This window comes from Cheilinus undulatus, linkage group 2 (assembly GCF_018320785.1).
Source record: "Cheilinus undulatus linkage group 2, ASM1832078v1, whole genome shotgun sequence".
NCBI classification, from domain to species: domain Eukaryota; kingdom Metazoa; phylum Chordata; class Actinopteri; order Labriformes; family Labridae; genus Cheilinus; species Cheilinus undulatus.
In genome coordinates this window covers 31,033,705-31,054,773 of record NC_054866.1, presented here as the reverse complement: position 1 = coordinate 31,054,773, position 21,069 = coordinate 31,033,705, and the positions used below count along the sequence as shown (strand labels likewise).

The 21,069-nt window shown below is 38.8% G+C and overlaps 1 protein-coding gene across 3 annotated transcripts in view; it reads right to left on the bottom strand.

Annotated features, from left to right (window-relative positions):
• arhgef12a (Rho guanine nucleotide exchange factor (GEF) 12a) overlaps window positions 1–21,069 on the bottom strand; it is a 60,771-nt gene that overhangs the window by 14,277 nt on the left and 25,425 nt on the right. For 2 of the 3 annotated variants that reach the window (XM_041801913.1, XM_041801922.1), the window contains exons 2-11: window positions 12,947–12,967; window positions 9,220–9,311; window positions 7,181–7,246; window positions 4,832–4,930; window positions 3,704–3,753; window positions 3,435–3,492; window positions 3,179–3,351; window positions 2,838–2,915; window positions 603–722; window positions 27–134 (exon numbers count right to left, since the gene is read on the bottom strand). In XM_041801913.1, coding sequence (XP_041657847.1) covers window positions 27–134; window positions 603–722; window positions 2,838–2,915; window positions 3,179–3,351; window positions 3,435–3,492; window positions 3,704–3,753; window positions 4,832–4,930; window positions 7,181–7,246; window positions 9,220–9,311; window positions 12,947–12,967 — 865 coding nt within the window. The remainder of the gene's footprint in view (window positions 1–26; window positions 135–602; window positions 723–2,837; window positions 2,916–3,178; window positions 3,352–3,434; window positions 3,493–3,703; window positions 3,754–4,831; window positions 4,931–7,180; window positions 7,247–9,219; window positions 9,312–12,946; window positions 12,968–21,069) is intronic. The other variant, XM_041801930.1, reaches the window with a different exon arrangement.

Sequence of the window (21,069 nt, the reverse complement as noted above, 5' to 3'; positions counted from 1 at the left end):
AATAGGGCTGACATGGGACAACTTACAGGAGTGCTGCTCCAGGACAGGTCTGTACTGTTGTCTCCCTTGGAGGCAGGGGTGTGCTCTAATTCAAACATGCTACCATCATCTGCGTCGCCTCCTGGAACAGCCTCCTGAAGATTCACATAAAAACAAAATTTAATATCTATTATGAACAGCGTATTTATACAATGGCAAGATTCAAGAATCCCAGAATAAGACCTGTGTTAATAAAATAAAGACCAATTTAGAAGGATCTCATTAATACTCATCTAAGCACATATTAAAGAAGTGTTACTGCACAAACTGACCTCAAAATTTAGACTGCAGACCAGTGTGTTAGCATACATAAATGAGGTTCAGTGAGTGTTGTATGTAAAATAAGCTGTCACACAGACACAAAAGAGTGGCTTCCCACAGAGAAAGTAATCCTCTGATGAGATTAGGATTACGGTTTGTCTGGTGCGATCCCAGAACACACAGCACAAAATTATGCAAAGACTGCTTGGATGGTGCTGCTACATCTCTGTTCCTGGACCCCCAATTATATATGCATGTATGTGGAAGTGGTAAGACTGTTGAAAGGGAATTATCTGCTTTACCTGTGATGCCCCAGTGGCCTTTAAGAGCTGACCCTGCAGCTGAGGAATGTGTTTTTTAGCTTCCTGGATATCTTTCAGTAGTCTGGGGGAGGGGTTCCTGCTGTACTCCTCCTTCATGGCCTGTACAATGAGAGGGGTAGAATCAAAACAAGCCATCAGGGTCTGTAGTATACTCATATCATCTGACAATCAGGTAACTTAATTATTAACAAAGCATGTGGTATTTAGGAAAAAAAACTTCCCCAAAAACACAGTGTTAAACAGCAAATCCATCAAGTCAACACATATATTTGATATTTACTTGTTCTATCTTAAGATGGACCGGAGCTGCTTCCTCCTGTAATAACCCAAATAATAACACTACTCCTCTGCAGGGTTTAGTTATACATACCTGTGTGATAAAGACAGGGAAATGCCGCAGCCTTGCTAACATCTACAGAGGTTAACAGTTTCATAATAGAAAGAAGACCCTTAAACCCTTTTTAAACATATACTGCAGTTCTTAACTTATCTGAACTTGACCTAGAAGAGCGGTATGTTAGAAATGAAATGTCAAATCAGCTGAAAATTAAACAGATGATGCTGCTGACCTTAATGGTTTTGAACTCAGCGTAGCTTTTTCTCTGCTTGACTATATTTTGTTTACACATTTTCCTACCAATGGTGTGAATGAGTTCAAACTGTTGCTGATAACCGATGAAAAATAATAATAAAATAAATCACATAAATACACTGTGATTAATCATACATTTAAAATACTACAATTAACTTGCATTTTGGTTTGAGATGAAAAATGTACAAGTATGGTAAACTTTATTTTTAAAAGTATTTAATATCTCAGCTTAGTTGTAATGGTTTGTAAAATACAGTACCTTTCACTGAGCAATAATATCTTTAAACTGCAAACTTAATCAGCAGACAAACACATCAGGTACAAAATAAATTCTGCTGCAAAGTGAATGTAAACTACTTGTCTGGAAGCTGCTCGTCTTTAATAATGTTGAATGTGAATGCATTCGTGAGCTTAGTTAGTGGTGTTGACAATCCAGGTCTGCTGCTCACCACCAGTTTAGCTTGACGACTACAGCTTGATGCCACATTAATGAAAACGTCTTTGCTAACACATGACTTTGGTTTTATCATAACTTCTCTTCGTCAGCTTTTTAAACCAAAATCTTTTGTTCGGCAGACCTGAGTCTGTCTCCTCACTCATCAGTTTAGTTTAGTTAATTTTGTTTATTAAGGTACAGTCTGCAATGATGATCATTTATACAAAGGAAATGAAAACATGGCTGCACCAGATTTAGCAACTTGCTAATTTCCATCAATTGTCCCACATAAAACTGATGCAAAACATACACAAAAATCCCAGGTAGCAAAGACAAACACCTGACAAGACCACAGCTGGCAAGACAAAGTATATAAAATACATTTTTTTCATTTCAGAGAACAATAAGTGAGTTCTACTCAATACAAATTGTATATTTTCACAGATGTGCTTTTAATAAATAGATCACTTTAACCTCTTTGCCCCCAGACACGTTAACATGTATGCTAGAGGACTATAGGAGGAAGTTGTGGTTAGACTTGGTTTACGATTAATCTGTTTAGTTATTTTTAAATGTTAAAGTTTCCAGATTAATCATGAGCATTAGTGTGTTAACATTTACAGCTCTAAATACTTAGTTATAACATTTACTCAAATTGTAATAACCAATTAGCTTTTTTGACTACTTGTAATTTTTCTGAAAACATTTAGAAATCAACTTTTTTACTTTTACTTGAGTATATTTTGGAGGAAGCAATGTCCTTTATTACATTTTAAAAGGCATCAAGTACTGAGTAAAAAAAAACAAAAACAAAACTTAAAGTCAAAATGTGGAGGTTCTAGCTTTCTGTCAGCTACATGAAACTGGCGAATTATTTGATTTTGATTCCACATGATGGTCAGTTGCACATAGCATAAGGATGTTTCCACATCACATCCCAAAACATCTGCTGCACTCCACTTCATCATAAAAGTATAACTTTGCCCGAACAACCTGATCTAGATCCATATCCTCATGCTGTTACTTTACTTGAGTAGATTTATAGGTAAGTCATTTTACTTTTACTTATGTAAATTTTAAGCAAAGTAACTCTACTTTTACTAAAGTACAATAATCTTATATTCTTTCCACCTTTGCATAGTTAACTGTAGAAAACAGCTCAAGTAGTTGAGATTGTTATGCTAACCTGAAGCTCCTGTTGTTCTCTTGAGAGCATCTTTTGTAGCACGTCAACCTTCTGGTTGCAGACACTGCTGTTCTCGTCCTATGGAAAACAAACAAACAACATTAAGGAAAGTTTAAACAAATAAAGAAGAATTCCAGGTACATGACATGTGAAAAGAATTCAAAAAAACATGTGCACATAAAGAACTGAAGCAGATTTATGACAAAAGAGATATAGAAGGGCCTCAGGTAGGGGTGGCTGGTAGGAAGAGAAAGACATTAGCAAGACAGAAACAGAAGGCCAGACGATGAAAAGATATGTAATTGAAAATAAATAAAAACTAAGAATGTAAGTCTTTGTACCCATGATGTGTGAGCAGAGGAGAAGCGGTCCAGAGGACTGTAGGGGCGTTCTGTTGCTGGTGAGTTTGGCGAGGAAATGCTAACGCCCAACATTTCAGACTCTGCTTCTGACAAGGGAATCTGGGGGAGCCCTGGGGGGCGCCCCAACACTGTGAGGGCCACATAGGAGCCCGCTAGAAAAGAAACGTCAAGCAAAGGGTCAGCTTAACTCTTAGATTTATGTTGAAACTGCCAGGACACAAAAGTATAAACTTACATTTGATGAGCTTCACCACCTCAATGTGATTAGAATGTGTAACAAGGGTCCCATTAACCTTGAAAAGAGCAAAAGCTACATGATAAGATTAAAAAAGAAAAACACATAAAAGCCCCAAAACTGCAGTTTCATCCCTGCTGCACATATTGAGGGTTCAATAAATTCCTGGAAGGAGAGGACAGAAATACAGACTGACCAGAAGGTGGCAGCCTACAGCCTCAGAACTGACGTTAGCAGCTTAAGTGCATGGAGGCAGATGAGTACAATACCTTGATGATCCTGTCTCCTGTCTGAACACCTGCCCGCATAGCTGCCCCATCTGGTGAAAAAAGAGAGAGAGGAGCAAATAAAGAAGTGAGGAAAGAAATATAACATATTGAATCATTAAAAGGAAAGAGGAGAAAAAGGAAAAAAGACAAACATGATGCAAACCTTGGTATCTATTCACAATGAATACACTGTATAGCCTTTACAGACGTGCTGTTGCAAAGTGACTATTTGAGTGCTATTTTGAAAGACCATAACAGTGGTTATATTACGAGAAGGACCTGTTTCACAGCTCCACCCCAAACAAAGGGATTTAGGCTTGAGACAGGTTATTATGAGATCCACGTCTGACTGTAAAGTCAGCAGAAGACAGCTAATGTATTTTGTAAAACAAACACAATTTTACTTTGCGTACTCACTGGAATGTGGCAAAATTTGTATAAGAATCAGTGAACTACAAATATAATCATGCCTGATGAGTAGCTTCAAAGTAGAGGAAAAGGCAGCTATGACTGCAAAGTGATGAAATATTATTTCCCTAACACATACATAAAGTTTATTATATCAGTCAGAGAAATTACAAATCATACCACCAGTAAATATCATTTCTCAGGGTATATTAAGTTATTCAAGCTATCAGATGAAACTGAGTTAATGCTTTTCTTGTTACGCCAAATGATGGCATATTGTGAAAGTTACAAACTGCTATGCACCTATGTCTGTGCAACAAACATCCTTGATCAGTTCCTTCCTCCTCTAATGCTAAAAAACTGTGTTAAGTTTTCTGTGACCTGATAACAGCCCACATCATCTCCTACTGAAAGACAACACTGCAGGAGACCACTCAACTATCCTGTCAAAGTCCCTTTTAGAGCCAGTACAACAAAGCAGAAGCTACTGAGGAGGAAATACACAGTCAATGGCTCTACTCCTCCAAGTAAGTGCCAGAGTGGTTGTGGTTTGTGAGTCCCAATTACCTGCATATCTTTGAGAACAGAGAACACTACCATGACAGTTTGATGTCAGTGCATGAAAGGGGGATCCACATCTCCATTACAACTGCCCTAACCAGAAGTTGTTTCTGTGAAAACATACAGTGTATTCCTTTCCAGTTTGAGACTTTGCCGTACCTTCCTTGACAAGCTGCACAAACACTGGGTTGTCCCCGCTGACAGTGAGCCCAAAGCCATTTTCATCTTTCTGGATGATTACACATCGCTGAACCAGACCTGTGAGGGAGACAGACGGGACAGAGGGACATAAAAGTGTCTTCAAAAGGACCAGGAAGCCACTCAAATGAAGCCAGTGTATCAACTTCTCTGAAGTTTTAACCTTGTACTGAACACAAAGCAGATACTTAGAACAAGTTTATCATGTTTTGTGAAAGGATTTCACTTTCATTATCTGTTTTTTAATGGTTTCTATTCTGTTCAGCCAAAGTTTTACGAACCTTTAACTAATGGAAGGGATCCGTTTTAAAATATTTATCTTACAAGAAGGGTCACTTATATTCAGGCACATGAAAACTATTGTTCATGTTCTTTTATTTTCCACTTTATGTTCACTGAAATTCCTTTTTTAAAGGAATCTCTCTGCAGATGGTATAAACAAAAAGAAGAGCAATGACAAAATGACTTTGGTGTCAAATACATTGGTCCATGTCAATATTACTAGGTCATATAATATTTACATGGTTGGCCAGTGTAGCACTTAATATTCCCACTCGTTTTAGGGGGACTCAAACATTGTTTTATTGATTCTTCTGGTGTCTAAACAATGAAAACAGATTGCTTGCAATCTTCTTAAAAGTGTGAAAAGTTCATCAGTGGAACAGATCTGACACAGCAGACATGTTCGCCTGTTGTTTCATCACAGGCCACAGAAACAATGTTACTTTTCAGGTTTTTTATTGGGTTTCATTAGTGTGGCAAGAAAAGATTAGAGCTGATCTAACTTGCGGCTGACACTGACTAGACTGAAAGGAGAGAACACACAAAGAAAGCATGATGCAAAGAATGGATACAGACAAAGAAAACCTGTTATCATAAACAAAAAGTAAGAAGATTTTCCAACAAAAGCAAGCTTTCAAAAACATCTCTACTGTGCAGATAGTTAGAGTAACTCAGACTGAATAAGGTGACCCCTGAATTTTCATGTTGTTGTCTCTGGGATTTGCCCATCAGCGTAGCATCAACCAGAGAGGTGAGCAGATCGATAAGGGCAGTGGTGGGGTGGGGGTTGGAGAGTGGAGGGAACAGGAGCTAATACACAGGGAGAGGTTAGGGAGGCAAAAACTCCAGGCTGGGGGGAGGGTAGCAGAGAAACTGGGAGTGGGTTAGGTAGAGCAGAGGGAGCAGGGGGGAAGGGGAATGGGGGTGAGGGCAAGGGTGTCAAGAAAACTGTTAAGGCCATGTGGGTCAAAGAGCAGGAGAGAATTTGCCTCAAGTTTGCCTTTTTCCAAGCTTTTGTTCTGTGCTTGGCATCATTTTAGAGATCTTTGGCTGTTGGTTTTTAACTATGAGGAGTGGGAGTGCTGACACAATCACTGATCAGGTCAATCCATCTCAGCTAATGTATTATTCAGAGGTTTAACTGATCTGTAATCAGCACCCTTTACTGAAACCCAAGGAAATGTACCGCAGAGCATCAGCAGACCTCCAATACTGACTGACTACATTTAGCTACACAATCCCAAAAACAAGGAGACAGTCATTTGATTACAGCAATCAAAGGTTTGACTACTCCTCTGAAGTCTGAATGAATTCAGCAATATTACAGTCTTTTTATCTGAGACTTTCTTCAGTTCAGACAGACATGGAGATAGCCCAGTCAAGTAGAAAGAACACAGCACAGCTTTGTTGAAAATGACAGGAGAGGATTATCCCGACCATGTCCTGGACGCATGCGAGACGCCAGAAGTCATATTGACAGTTAAGGTGTTACTCTGCATGTAAGGTCAGAGACCTACTAGGATAAGTCTTTTGTAAACTGCATGACAGTTTCTGTGTCAGTCTAAAGGTAATGAAGGCAGGTAATTGTGAAAATCCATCCTTCCCAGATGATGTAAGATGCCAGAGAGAAAACACTAATAGAGTTGTAATGACTAGTCATGTTTTCTCTTACGCCTGGTTTGAACTTCTGCATTGTTTCTACACTGTAGTGACCAACAGAAATGGCAAAATTTCCTGGTAGAAAATTCTCATTTAGGTTTTTTTTGTTGTCTTGGCAGCAAATGTCTCACTCCTGATGTCCCACAGTTTTGGTCAAAAGCTGAAGATCTAGATGATAAAATACATATCTAAAGTTTTTTCTTCAGAAGCTGTTTAAGCTTTAGGAAAATCCAACATGAAGTGATTAAAACACATTAACCTCTTTGGCATCACTGTTTAAAACTAACACCTTGAGGCAATTTCACTCCAGGATCTAGAGGTTATGTAGATGCAGCTGTCACACCAGCCATTCCAGCAGGAGCATCTTACCACAGGACTCAGGCTTCCCCTCTGCTAGCACACTGCTGCTGCCACTCTTCTGCACCACCAGAGCTTCTGCTCACAGCCCCCACCACGCAGACCACAGCGCAGACAGCACAGCAGCAGACAAACACATGTACATACACGCACACACAAACAAAACAAGAACCAACACAAGGAAAGGAAACACAAAACAGGAAAGAGAAAATCATGAAGGAGAAACAATCATGGAGGAAGAAAAATCAAATGAACAAATAGGTATCTTAATAAAACAATGGTTTGGAAAGGCAAGAGTGCTGTCACTTTGACCTAACTTTTTAATGGTATCACTAAAGAGTACTAATTTGTTGTGATTTGAACAAAGAGAGTGCAGTTCTGTATATCCTGCATTAAAATCACAACCTGCAAGGATTTAGGTCAAAACAATGTTTTTAGGCACACTGCAATCTTAAAATTAAACCTTTTCCTTGTTCCAAAAAATTGTGCTGCCTAACCTAACTAAAACTGAGTCTTAATATCATGACTGCAGTGAACTCAGATCTGTATGAAATCAATTTCAGCATGATGCCAGCTAATGAAATTGAATTCGCTGGATTTTATGGTCTGTCTGTCAACACCAGAAGGGGCTTTAACAAACAGTGGCAAAGAGCTGATAAGATAAATCTCAAAGAACGATACAGGCAGTACAAGAATAGGAACTGGTGGTCAAATTAAAGATCAGCAGCCCTTTTTAATGTCTGGTATACGTTATGCCTTAATAAATAAAAAATACCTTACCCAAAATAGCTTTTTTTTTTTTTTTTTTTTTTTTTGCAAAAATGTGGCTTCAGTTAGATTCTAATTTACTGATCCTGCCAATCCCTAATTAACCCAAACCACTCTGAAATGATGACAGAAAAGGTGCATCTACAAGAAAATCTAGGGAAAGGCAGTTATAAAGTCCATGCAACTTGCAAATAATTAGAAAAGAAAAACACACAGACTAACAGCATGCAGGCATGCAAAAGCAGATGAAAATGCTTAAAATATGAATCATGTTTAGAAATAATACTTTAAGGATGACCTTGAAATAATACCTTAAATTAATCAAAAGGTCTTTTGCTTCTCCTTTGACAACATTTTTACTCTGTTACTCCACAATTAGACCAAACCGTAAGAAAAATATTTTAGTGTAATGTTACACACAGACAGGCGACATAATGTATGACTTGTGTAACCACAGAGAGAACACACCATGTCTGTGTTGTGTTGCATCATACAAAGATAAGCTGCCATGTGGTGCAGAGAGGATTTTCTGTTTTGTTTTGAATACAGAAGCTTCAGTCATATCTCAAATCATGCTGCCCTGATTACTGACAAATACCGCAGGGAGTGTCGCTGTGTCAGACTAGTCTGTTTCTCACCCTGCAATAAACTTGAAACTGGCGTGCATGATGAGCTTAGTGTTTTTAAAGTATGCACCGAGACCACCCAACCACTTTGAGCACACAAAAGTCACAGTGCACTGATTTATGTAAAACGACAAGATCCTTGTGGACGTTTAACATGCAGGTTTTAAGTTCCTGTAATCAATCCTTTCTGTGCTTATCAGCTTAAAACCCACAACACATCAGCAAAATGTGAGCATCTGCCAACAGTTGGCTTAATGCAGACTTAGTCTATACACACACATACTTTCTATTAGAATTTACACAGAAAATTCTAACTGCTCAAAATTTGTTGTTAGGCTCCAGTTATAAGACCCAAACAGTAATCAGACGTCAGACCACACAAGTAAAATGAATGTAAAGTTTTCAAAGGGAGCACAAAGCAAACGAGTAAAGATACACAAACCACCTTTTACCATCCCAGCATGCACTGTGGAGCAGACCATCATTAGCAAACTTGTTTTATCAGACTGTGTGTGCATGTGTATTTCAGGGAGAGAGAGAAATGGATGAGAGAGACAGACCTGTATGTGGCAGTGAGATAAAAGGTTGTATAGAGAGATAGAGGGAGAGTGTAAGAGAGTGGGAATAGACAAAGACACAGAGGGAGTGGGACGTTACCTGTAGGGTCGAACTCATTGGAGGGAAGTGAGCTTTTGTCACTTTTGGGTTTCTTGTCTGGGGGGTGGTCTTTACTGAGAATGCTGCTGGTTCTGTAGATAAAGAAACAACTGTGAGAAACAGGTGCACTGTTACTGTACTGGTCCATTATTGTATACTGGTCCATTATTGTTTTGCTGCAAACACAACAGAGCTGGGCAATATCTTGAGGTTTTAAGATACAACATATTTTCAAACAAAATATAGGGTAGGACAGTATTGTTTATATCAAAACTTTTAATCTTGATGTGGATTAGATAAAAGTAAGGGATTGTTTAAAATAAGAAAAGCTGACAGTAAAATGCTTACTGAGGCTTTAAAATAAATCCAAACCTTATTTTTACAGCTAAGGATGCATGATATTGGATTTTTTCTGATGTCTGATATGCTGATATTTACAAACAAATTTAAGCTGATACTGATGTATAAATGTAGTTCAGACCTAAAACTTCAGCTGACATAGATCTGTTGGTCTTGCCTAAAACTTCACAAACTTATTGATACGTACAGCTGATATTTACTGCTGACATACCAGTTGTAAATAATGACAGAAATGTTCATATCTGCTGATACAGATAATGAATTTTTTTTAAAGATTTATTTTTGGGCCTTTTCATGCCTTTATAAGATAGAGAGAAGACAGTGGATAAGACTCAGAAACAGGGAAGAGAGTGGGGAGAGACATGCGTTAAAGGGCCATAGGCCGGATTCGAACCCAGGCCACCCGCGTACATGGGTGGCGCCTTAAACCACTCAATCATCTGCGCCCCCCAATAATTAACTTTTTAAGCCAGTATGTACTGGTACCAGTGCCATCTTATAATACCATGCATCCCTGGTTATAACAGTTGAGATATTCACAATAAACATATTGCAAAAAATGCACGTTTTACTTGTTTATTTAACCCTTTACCTCCTGAGGCTAAAAATGGCAATTAGGACATATTTTGTTATTATGGCTGTAAAATGGTCAGGAAATGCCCTGTCTGAGAGCTTTGGTCCCTTTTCCCAGGAGTACTTGAACTTGACTTTTCAACATCTGGTTAATGATTATTGAACATTATATGGAATTGTCAGCAGCAAACACAAAAACAGATTTGTTTTTCATGGCTTTTATGAGAAGATATTTTGTTATTGCTCATGAAGTTTTGATTGGACATTTGAAATGTGAACCTATACATGTTTAGAACAATCACCAGTCATTTTTTGAGTCTAGGACTCACTTGCAAAAGAGAACTATACTAAACCTCAGTTCAGAAGATGCATCCTTCAAATCGCTGTCCTCCTCTATGAACCGTAGCGGCTGTTTTACCATTCTTGATGGTCTCCTTGACATTATAAATGTGTGTAATAAAACACAGACACTCACAAATAACACTATCTAACACTATTTTTAGAAAACAAAACACCACTCTCGCTCGCTCTCCTTTTACGCTCTTCCTTCACTCTCCTTTCTCACTGGTCTTCTGCAAAGCTGACCTTTTTGCGGTGGTGTTCAACATTACTGTAATATATATACCACACATCATATATTGCCGGAAAGCACAGATTCTCAGCTCTCTGTCAGCGTTAGAATTTTTTAGATTGAGCAAACTTTCGAGGAGTTATGGTGCTGAGAATCTGTGTAGTTGTCTCTCCAAACTTCTAGTGTATTGTTATGAATGCCCACGTATATGGTTGTGAGTACCATAATGAACCATATATATGCTCAATCATATATATGCTATGCATATATATGATTGATGAGGCTCATGTGAACCATTAGCTACCCTTTGGCAAATTGATACCAACTTAGAAATGAAAAAAGATGAATTTCATTGTTTTTTAAAGAGAAACATCTTGCAAGCAGCTACACTAAAGCTAAAACAGATTCTTTACTATTTGTAATATACTGACAATCCTTTTTCACAACATTTTTAATACTTTTTTGCAATGGTTGAAGTGTTCTAACAGACAGGCATTCTTTTAGAGAACGTTGCTTTATTTTAAAACAAATATATAAATCAAATAAATTTAAAAAAATAATAATAGAGAACAATACAGAGACTAAAAAGAAAGAAAAAGGCAATACAATTAAAAATAAATACAAATAAAAACAATAATGAATTTAGATTTTATTGTATTCATGTGCTTGTGACCTGCTTTATGACTATAACACAGAACATTTTAGAGAGGGGTGTCGGCTTTCTTTATTGTCAGTGGTAAATTAATGACCTAAAGATTTTCTGGTTTAGAATTTCCCCAAAATATGGAGATTTTAAACTTTTTACAACCGTTAACAATAATACTGCGCATCATTTGTTTTTTGTTTTTTTGTCACATCATGTAGGCCTAAGTACATGACAGGGGGAAAAATAATTTTTAACTGTATGATTTAAATGTTAATTGCCCATAATCAAAGCTACATAAAGTCACAGCATTTATTTTGGACAGTGTTTTTTTTTAATAGCCTAATATTTATCATAGACGGTAAACATACTGCAAACTAGCTTTTTTCCCCAGAACAGTTTAGCCATAGTTGTCACTGAATGCATAAATATCTATTTGAAATATTTAATCAACATGGAATTTATCATTTAATTTATCTTATTTAAGTTAGGGAGCTTATTTTTTTCACCAATAGGCCATTTTTTGTAACTTTTTTATGTACACCATGTGCAACTTACTGTTGATATATGCCATTGTCCCATTTGGCATTTGGCTCATGTGGATTTGACAGTGGGTGTTTTCACATTAAGCCCAATTATTTCGTACCATGGCTGAGCATAATCACCCCACCCCTTTTAGTAACATCATTCCTTCATGTAAACAGTCCGATACAGTAGGTCAGGGGTTCCCAAACCTTATTTTGTCAGGGCCCCCTTTTGGCACATGAAAATATTTTCGCCCTCGTATTATTTCAACAATTTCTCAGATGTCTTTACAACTAATTTAAAACAACTATCTCCAGTTTATTTGCCACCCAGTTAAATAAATGACAATACCGGTATGTTTTCTGTATCACTATTCAGCTAAAAAAATATCAGGATATGAATAGCGTCCATATCCCCCAGCCCTACAACACAGGTTTCTTATCATCGTTCTTTTTACAGGCACTGTATTGTCCCTTTCGGTATCTGCACCCATCTTATGCTTAACTTAGCCAAAGCAAAGATTCAGGAGGACTTACACTGACACACAACCAGCAATTGTTCAATCAAGCATTGAGAATAATGTGGCTAGAGGACCTCCTGGTGTATGAATCATGCTGAGTGTGTCTACTGTATAATGTGACAGCTAAAGAGGAAGTGGAGTCGCTCTGCTGAGCGCCCAGGGAGCAACGCTGGAGAAAGGGCGCTCCTCAGAGGAGGTGCTACAAGGCCAAACTCAGGCTTGAACCCTCTGAAGCTATGTATGGCTCCCTCTGCTTATACCGGCCCCAACTGTGAAAGGCCACTGTTCTGTTCACAGTGAAAGGCAGTGATGGGCCGTCCTCAGAAGAGGGACCCCTTTGTCCCTTATTCTGTGTGTATGAGTGAGAGGGAGGGGTGAGAGAGGGGATGTTTGGTCCAAACTCTGAAGTCTTCTGTGCGGCAGCACACCAGGCCTAGTAAAACCTCCCTCATCTGGAGCTCTGTGTGGCCACTGGATTATCTACCAATTAGCATGCATGTACTATAAAATATGAGAAAAGAAAACTAGTTCTTACCTATTTGCTTTCTTGGGAAACCTGCAAGATAAAACAAAAGGAGTATTAGTATCTTCCAAAAATGACCTGATAGATTATGATGTGTCAAAGTAAACAGAAACTGAGCTGCTTATGCGTTTATAGAGGCTGAAAAACAAGACCATCTGAGGCTTCTGCCGAGACCCGTATACTGGTAAACATGTTAATCCTGATCTAACATCAGAGTTCTTCAGCTGCAGATTAAAGCCTTTTCCAGGTCAAATGTCCCCTCAGATCTCTGCTGAGTGTGTTTCTGCATGTGTGTGTTGCAATCTACTTCCTCACAGACATGACGACTTTGCTGTAATAATCATATCCCCATCACATCCATGGCCTGTTTTCTTCCAGACAGACTTCTCTGACACCCATTACTGCCACGGAGTGATGAAGTGGTGAAAAAACTTTTGGATATAGTCAGCACCCATTTGGAAAGATTTAAGATGTTTTTAGAAGTTAAATGAAGACTAAGATTGAAGGAGATGCTGCACTGTTAATTCTAACAAGTAGGAATTTAGTATGATGTTTTTGATGTATCCTTATCTATGAGCTCTAACTGTTATATTGTTGAATTTAAGACACTGAAATGAACTGAAAACAATGTAAATTAGCATCTGTGGAAGGAAGTGGCTCCGCACAACATGACCCATGAAAACTTGACCACTCTTACAAAAATGTCTATCTTCACTCCTTGAAGGATATTCAAAGACATTGCAGCATCTTAAATGAACAAATCCTCCCAATGTTTTAAGTACTCTTTAAATCACTGGGAACTTTAACCAAAGCAGTTTAGAGCAGTTTAAGGGGCAATATTAATCCTGTATATTTAATCTGTTATGCTGTTTCAACTTGGAGGAAAATGTCTTGAGCACTTGAGTAGTCATTGCCAAGTACTGGTATAGCCTTAGCTTTAAATAACTCATTCTTCATACAGGTAGAGGGAGTGATGTTTCACCATTCCTGTTTACATAGACACTACTTTGAGAGAGTTTTATCATTAAATAATGAGCATAAAGTCAAATCAGACTAAGGATGCACCTCTAATCTGTAGTGTACCTGGGCACGCTTGGTCTCCAAAGTCCAGTTTAGTCAGTTTATTTGATTAGCCTGAGTGTTCCATACTGTACTACTTAGGCATGGTACACTTCCTTGGCCATGGCATGTGGGCTTTGGCATAGCACAATTGCTTTTGCATGGGTACAAGCACTGTTGCACAGTGTGGATGTGACATACACTATATTGCCAAAAGTATTCAGTCACCCATCCAAATAATGTAAATCAGGTGTTTTTAATCACTTCCATGGCCACAGGTGTATAAAGTCAAGCACCTAGTCATGCAGACTGTTTCTACAAACATTTGTTAAAGAATGGGTCACTCTCAGGAGCTCAGTGAATTCCAGCGTGGTACTGTGATAGGATGCCACCTGTGCAACAAGTCCAGACGTGAAATTTCCTTGCTCCTAAATATTTCACATTCAACTGTGGTATTATAACAAAGTGGAAGCAATTGGGAATGACAGCAACTCAGCCCCAAAATGGTAGGCCACGTAAAATGACGGGGTGGGGTCAGCGGATGCTGAGGTGCATAGTGCGCAGAGGTCGCCAACTTTCTGCAGTCAATTGCCACAGACCTCCAAACTTCATGTGGCCTTCAGATTAGCTCAAAAACAGTGCGTAGAGAACTTCATGGAATGGGTTTCCATGGCCGAGCAGCTGCATCCAAGCCATACATCACCAAGTGCAATGCAAAGCATCGGATGCAGTGGTGTAAAGCATGTCGCCACTGGACTCTCGAGCAGTGGAGACGCGTTCTCTGGAGTGACAAATCACGCTTTTCCATCTGGCAATCTGATGGATGAGTCTGGGTTTGGCCGTTGCCAGGAGAACGGTACTTGTCTGACTGCATTGTGCCAAGTGTAAAGTTTGGTGGAGGTGAGATTATGGTGTGGGGTTGTTTTCCAGGACCTGGGCTTGGCCCTTTAGTTCCAGTGAAAGGAACTCTGAATGCTTCAGCATACCAAGAGAGTTTGGCAATGCCATGCTCCCAACTTTGTGGGAACAGTTTGGGGATGGCCCCTTCCTGTTCCAACATGACTGTGCACCAGTGCACAAAGAAAGGTCCATAAGCACATGGATGAGACTTTGGTGTGGATGAACTTGACTGGCCTGCACAGAATCCTGACCTCACCCTGATAGAACACCTTTGGGATGTATTAGAGTGGAGACTGAGAGCCAGGCCTTCTCGTCCAACATCAGTGTGTGACCTCACACATGCGCTTCTGGAAAAATGGTCAAAAAATCCCATAAACACACACCTAAACCTTGTGGAAAGCCTTCCCAGAAGAGTTGAAGCTGTTATAGCTGCAAAGGGTGGACTGACATCATATTAAACCCTATGAATTAAGAATGGGATGTCACTTAATTTCATATGTGAGGCGAGGCAGGTGAGCGAATACTTTTGGCAATATAGTGTATATGGCTGCATATCAACGGCCGGCTTCTTTTTTGCACTGGCAGTGTTCAGGACTTCAATTCCATAGTGCTTCTTGCCAGCTATCCTTGTTGCTATGTTACAAAAGTTAATCCCTCTTTCCTCTGTAGAATCTGTAACGCTGATTGAAAATAGATCCATGTGCTTCATATTTGCGCATTTCAAGGAAAAGAGACACATAAAACATGCAGACAACATAAAGAAATCCTGTCCTGACACAGGCTACAGCTGCAGACCTGAAAACTACCCTCAAAAAAAGACAAAGAAAGACGAGTCAGAACAGTTTCTCTGCCGCCATTGTCAGATGTCCCGCCCCTTTCTTGAGTTTGACTGGCAAGTGAGGGAGAAGTGACTTTGACAAGCGCAGCTCTGCTACAAAAGTTGAGTGGTTTTCACCTGAGAGTGCTTGAAACAGCTGACTTTGAGGGCGCTGAGCACTCAGAACGCTGGACTACACTGGTTTCGAATTACAAATAAGCACTGCCAGCACTAAAACAGCTGGCTATGGGTACAGGCCCTAATTGATACCACTGTTCCTATTAGACGGTCATTTAAAACAGTGCTGGAGTACTAAAGAGTCACACCTAACCAAAGTAAGCCACAAGTTGGTGGGTGAAGTGTTCGTCATGTCTGTATTCCTTTTCACTACACTGACTCTGAGAGTGTGTGTCCTTTAAATTGTGTCTGTCATATACATGATGATGTATTCGTGCTCAGGCCTGGTCGGGTTTGGAGCACTGGGAGTGCAGGCCAGCGGGGACTGACGACGGGGGGCAAGTGTGCTTCAGCACAGTACAGGGCAAATTGTGGCCCTAGTTTGAGTGTTAGAATCATCATCTATCATAATAGGACAGAAAATACAGATTTCTTAACCAGGAGACACAGCACAAAAGTCATTCAATACTTTTATACTCTACCACTGTCAAATCATCATCCTTCAGCTATGTGGGTCCACAGTTCATGTCAAACCAGTTTTCTTTCTTAAATGCACAAGTACAATAGACAAAGTAAACAAGAAATAGGATACTCTGTAGGTTTTCTTTTCTTTCAGATTAAATGCTGACAGTAAGAGATAAAAAAATTAAGAACAAATAGCAACTCATTTCAAAACACAAGTCTTCCGTAGTAGGGAGGTCTCACGACTAACTAGCACACATAAACTTTCTTTCTCCTGGTGACAGTGTGTCCCATTCAGAGCCAAGCAGGAGCAGCTGAATGGCCCGTTTATGAAAATGCCTCAGACTGTAATAAGTTCCAGAGCTTCCAGCAGAAAAAAAAAAACACTTTAAGTAGCCCACTCCCTGAGAAACCTCTGAATTGGAGAGATGGAAACATCAGCACATAAACACACACTAAGTCAGACATGTGCATGATGCACAAGCTATGGGATGGCAAAACTGGGTAAGCATATGTTGTTCTTGGTTGATGGTACAGGAACAAATGAAAACGTGACAGGCAAGCCACGTTCTGAAGGCTGGATGATGATGCATCAGGCTTCCTTTAATCTTGAAGTAGACCTATGAGTCATCTAGTAGAAGAACTTCTGCTTTTTGTATATTAGGGAGTTTTTACATGAAAAAAAGTTTAAGGAGAAGTGAAAGCAGTTTAGGATTTTACCTCATATCATGCAGTACTAAACTGTGTATTGTGGTACAAATCAAAGAGAAATCATCACAGTAAAAGGCAAAAACAAAACTGAGTTAAATCATGTAAGAAAAGTATTGAAGCACTAATGAATGCACAAGAAAGTAAAAACTCAAGCTAGGGTTGTCAATCTCTACATAGCCACAGATTCTGTTAAATTATTTAGGAAATGAATAGAATAAATGTGCTTCTTTGAAGAACACACAACCTTTCTAAATTGTGATGCAAAAATATCTTTGAAGAATCCTGAACTCGCCAGACATACGGTAGGTACTGGAAACATGAAAATGCTTTTCAGGGTTTAAAGGCTAGGATCTGAAACATTGTAATTCACGGGTTACTGCATGCCTTTGATGAAACCATGATTTTGGAGTGAACATCAAAATGAAGGCAGGTGAAAATGAATGAAAGAACTTGCTCTCTGGGGATATTTTTCCACTTATGTAAACAGTGCTGCCATCACATCAATTCCTGCACTAAATACAAAAAAGGGAACTGCCAACACATTACAGAATGACAAAAAAGCAGCAGGAATGAAAGTGAGACAGACTTGAAAAATAAAAATATCTCCATAATGTGAGAGGCATGGGGAACATCAGAGCTGAGTGGCTAAGACTAAGAAGGCCTACAACTGAAGCTGTACTTCAGTGGAAGCAGTTGTTGAATGTAGAAGCTGAATTCAAAACAATGAATGAAAGTGAAATGAACTCTATAGAGCGTAAATCATTTGTACAATAATGGTTTGAAATGACTCGGTTCGTCATATTATTTTTTAAGGGTTAAAATCTATCTGATCAATCTTTTTAGTTTTTACTTTCAGTGAAACTTATTCACACCATGTTGTTTGTATTCCCCTTTTACTTAACTCCTCTTTAGAGCTACTGTGAGAAGATGATAACGGCTATTTTGAAATCAAGTGAAAGCCAAAAAGGTGGTTACTTAAATGCAGAAGCTTCATGATGTAGAACATGCTATTTAAAGGCACTGACAAATACCACAAACTCAGCATTTACAAGACAGAAACTACATGTTTGTTAGCAACAGTGATAAACTACAGAGGCAGTCATTGAGGGTGTACCGCTAGGTCTGAGTGAGGTTTGACTGGTCTGTTGAGCCTAAATGTCAGGGTTTTCTGTGTCACAAAGCTGGCTCTCCTTCAACCTGGCTAGAACACCATGATAAATGTCTAAACTCCTGGCTGGGACCGTGCTATGCTTTAAGTTACAGCATAAAATCCACTGCAAAGCATAGTACTTTATCAGTCATTATGTGGAAAGGCTATCTGTAGGCATTAAGGCTGGACCAATTTATTCGGGTAATTACAGCCTATTACATAACACAAAATCAACTGATCTTTAGGTATCATTCATAGACTCTGTATTACATCATCGCACCACAGAATCAATTTGATAAATCAATTTGATTTTGCGAAATATTATAGCTACTTATGTGTTTTTCATGGTGTAAAAAGCTAAATGACCTTATTCAAGTTTTGATAACCTTGCTGAAATTAAATACAACAATGTCCAGGTTTAATAAATGATTTGGGAAGTGTTTTTAAATCAAAACTAAAAAAGAAGCACCTACAAATTGTCAGATGAAAAAAACTAACAACCCATTTAATTAATATACTTCTTAGCCCAGTAATTATTAGCAGGGTATCAATTTTGCAGTGATCCAGCATTGTTTTTTTTAAATCTGTAATAATGCCTTCATGTTATTTGTCACTTTTCATTATTTTTTATCTGCAAGCAGCAGATGGCAAAAGTTCTTTTCTGTGTGGAACAAGCATCAAACGACATGCTAAACGCCCCCTTTAATGTGAGTGCGGACACCGCCTGAAGCAGAAAGCCTGAGTTAACACAGAAAGTCAATAACCAGCTCTGTGGCACCCAATATCTCTAACAGGAGCTTTAGGCTTTATCGAATGCTAACCCATGGAAGGCTTTGGTATATTGAGTTGGATGTGTGGTATGCCCCCAGGACTATTTCATGTAGCAGCAACAGAAATAAACACATGTGCAAAGTTGACATGTTTATCATCCACTGTCCTTTATCTTTGGGCTTCATGGCTTCAGCAAAGACTATAAAACAATATTGTGCTTTTAAAGAGGAGGTGCTTCTACATAAAATTTACATAAAATCCCCCAATTTCACTTTAGAAAAATAGTATTTCAATATCTCAGTTACCAAAAAAGTTAGTACAAGACACCCTGATCAACCCCAAATGAGCCAACTGTTTTGTAAAAGTTTAACTTTTAGTAACTTGAAAAACACATATTTAAGATAGCATGCATTTCAACCTTACCCGAGATTTACTGTCTAAATAAGTAACTGTCACAGATATGCACAGCTCTAAATGGCTAAAAAGGCTTCAATTTTCTGTAGCACAGGCTTGTAGCTGTAATAAGTCAAACGTGCCTCTGCCCAGAAAACTTGACACATATATTTGAAGATACCACTGGGGAGTTATATACTGTTGTTGTCACAGCAAAAACATCCCTAAAAGGCCATGTTTATAACAGTAATCCTGAATTTTTGACAGGTTACGATGCCAATGGCTGCAATATTGACTGCTCATTACAAAGAAATTCACTGTCTGGTCAACATTTCCCATGCATTTTCCCTGAACAGTTTCAGTAACACACAGTCATTGGTCACATAATTCAACAGTATATCTCTGTTGAATTGTAACAATGGCTTCACATTAGCACTGAATTCTGCTTCCAGTAGAAAACAGTAGTCTATTGTTCTATGCCCTAATGACACTTTAAACACTCTTCTATTCACTCTGTTATAAGAATGATAAATGACATACAGTTACTTACACATTAGAACCGAAACAATCAGCCAATTGGCAATAAATTACCATAAAATCCAGAAAAAGAAGTCTCCATGGACTATCAGCCACAGACTATTTTTTTTTAATTTCCCAAGGGGAAAATGGATTAATTGAACTCCTGCATTACAATTTACATTTTGTTCAGCAAAGTCCACAGCGTGCCATGTCTGTGCAGCTGTGTAGCTCTATAAAGATACAATATGTAGAATTTCTGCACTGAAATATCTATGCTTATTATAAAAAAGATCATTCCTATGTTATTTATTTCTTTAACTGAGGTCTTACTTGAGGTCTCAGGCATTCCTTTAAGTTTTGAAAGAAAAAGTTCTTAATTTTCATATACTTGTAAGGGAATGTGTCTTGTTATGGAGACTACCACTGCAGGCTTAATGACCCAAACCCGTAACGTGGAACAAGACATTTCCAGCACGGGGTCCAGCAATGCTCAGTGCCGCTCATCTTTGAAACCTCCTTCTCAATACTACTTCTTGTTTTAAATTGAGGAATCATAAGGCACCTCATCAGGAGTATTTGTCAAAAAGAGAACCAACTTTTTGTTTTTATTCATAAACTTCTCATAATGAGGGCGAAATGCACTTAGAAGTGCACTTCCGCAATTAAGCTAGAAGCAACGCCAGAGCGCATGTGCATCCTTGGATCCCAGAGCACATGTGCATTCTGGGCGGGCTTCCAGTCGAGCGTGAGTGTGAACTTTTAAGTGCATTTCTCCCTCATTATGAAAAATTTAAGAATGAAAACAAAATGTTGGTTTTCTGTTTTGCAAATCTGCCTCATGAGGTGCCTTTTTATTGAAGATAATCCTCAGTTTAAAACCAGAAGAAAACAGCAGAGATGGGTGGAGCTGTTCTGTACTCGTCATATTTTGTTATTGTTTTGGTTGAGAGCTCCCTGGTGGCAGAATTTTACATACTGTGTGTTTGAGTACCATCTGTTTTCGCTGTATTGAGTTTCCACATTTACTAGCTACAGTGAAGTTGCTGAACTGTAGGTCTTCGGTGGTTGTTATGAGACACAGCCTGGGAGTCACTCTGCCCTCCTCCACCTGTCCGTTGTTGTCCTTACAGAGGAGTCTTTTCAGTCAAACCAGCACTCAAGGTAACAGTAATATTA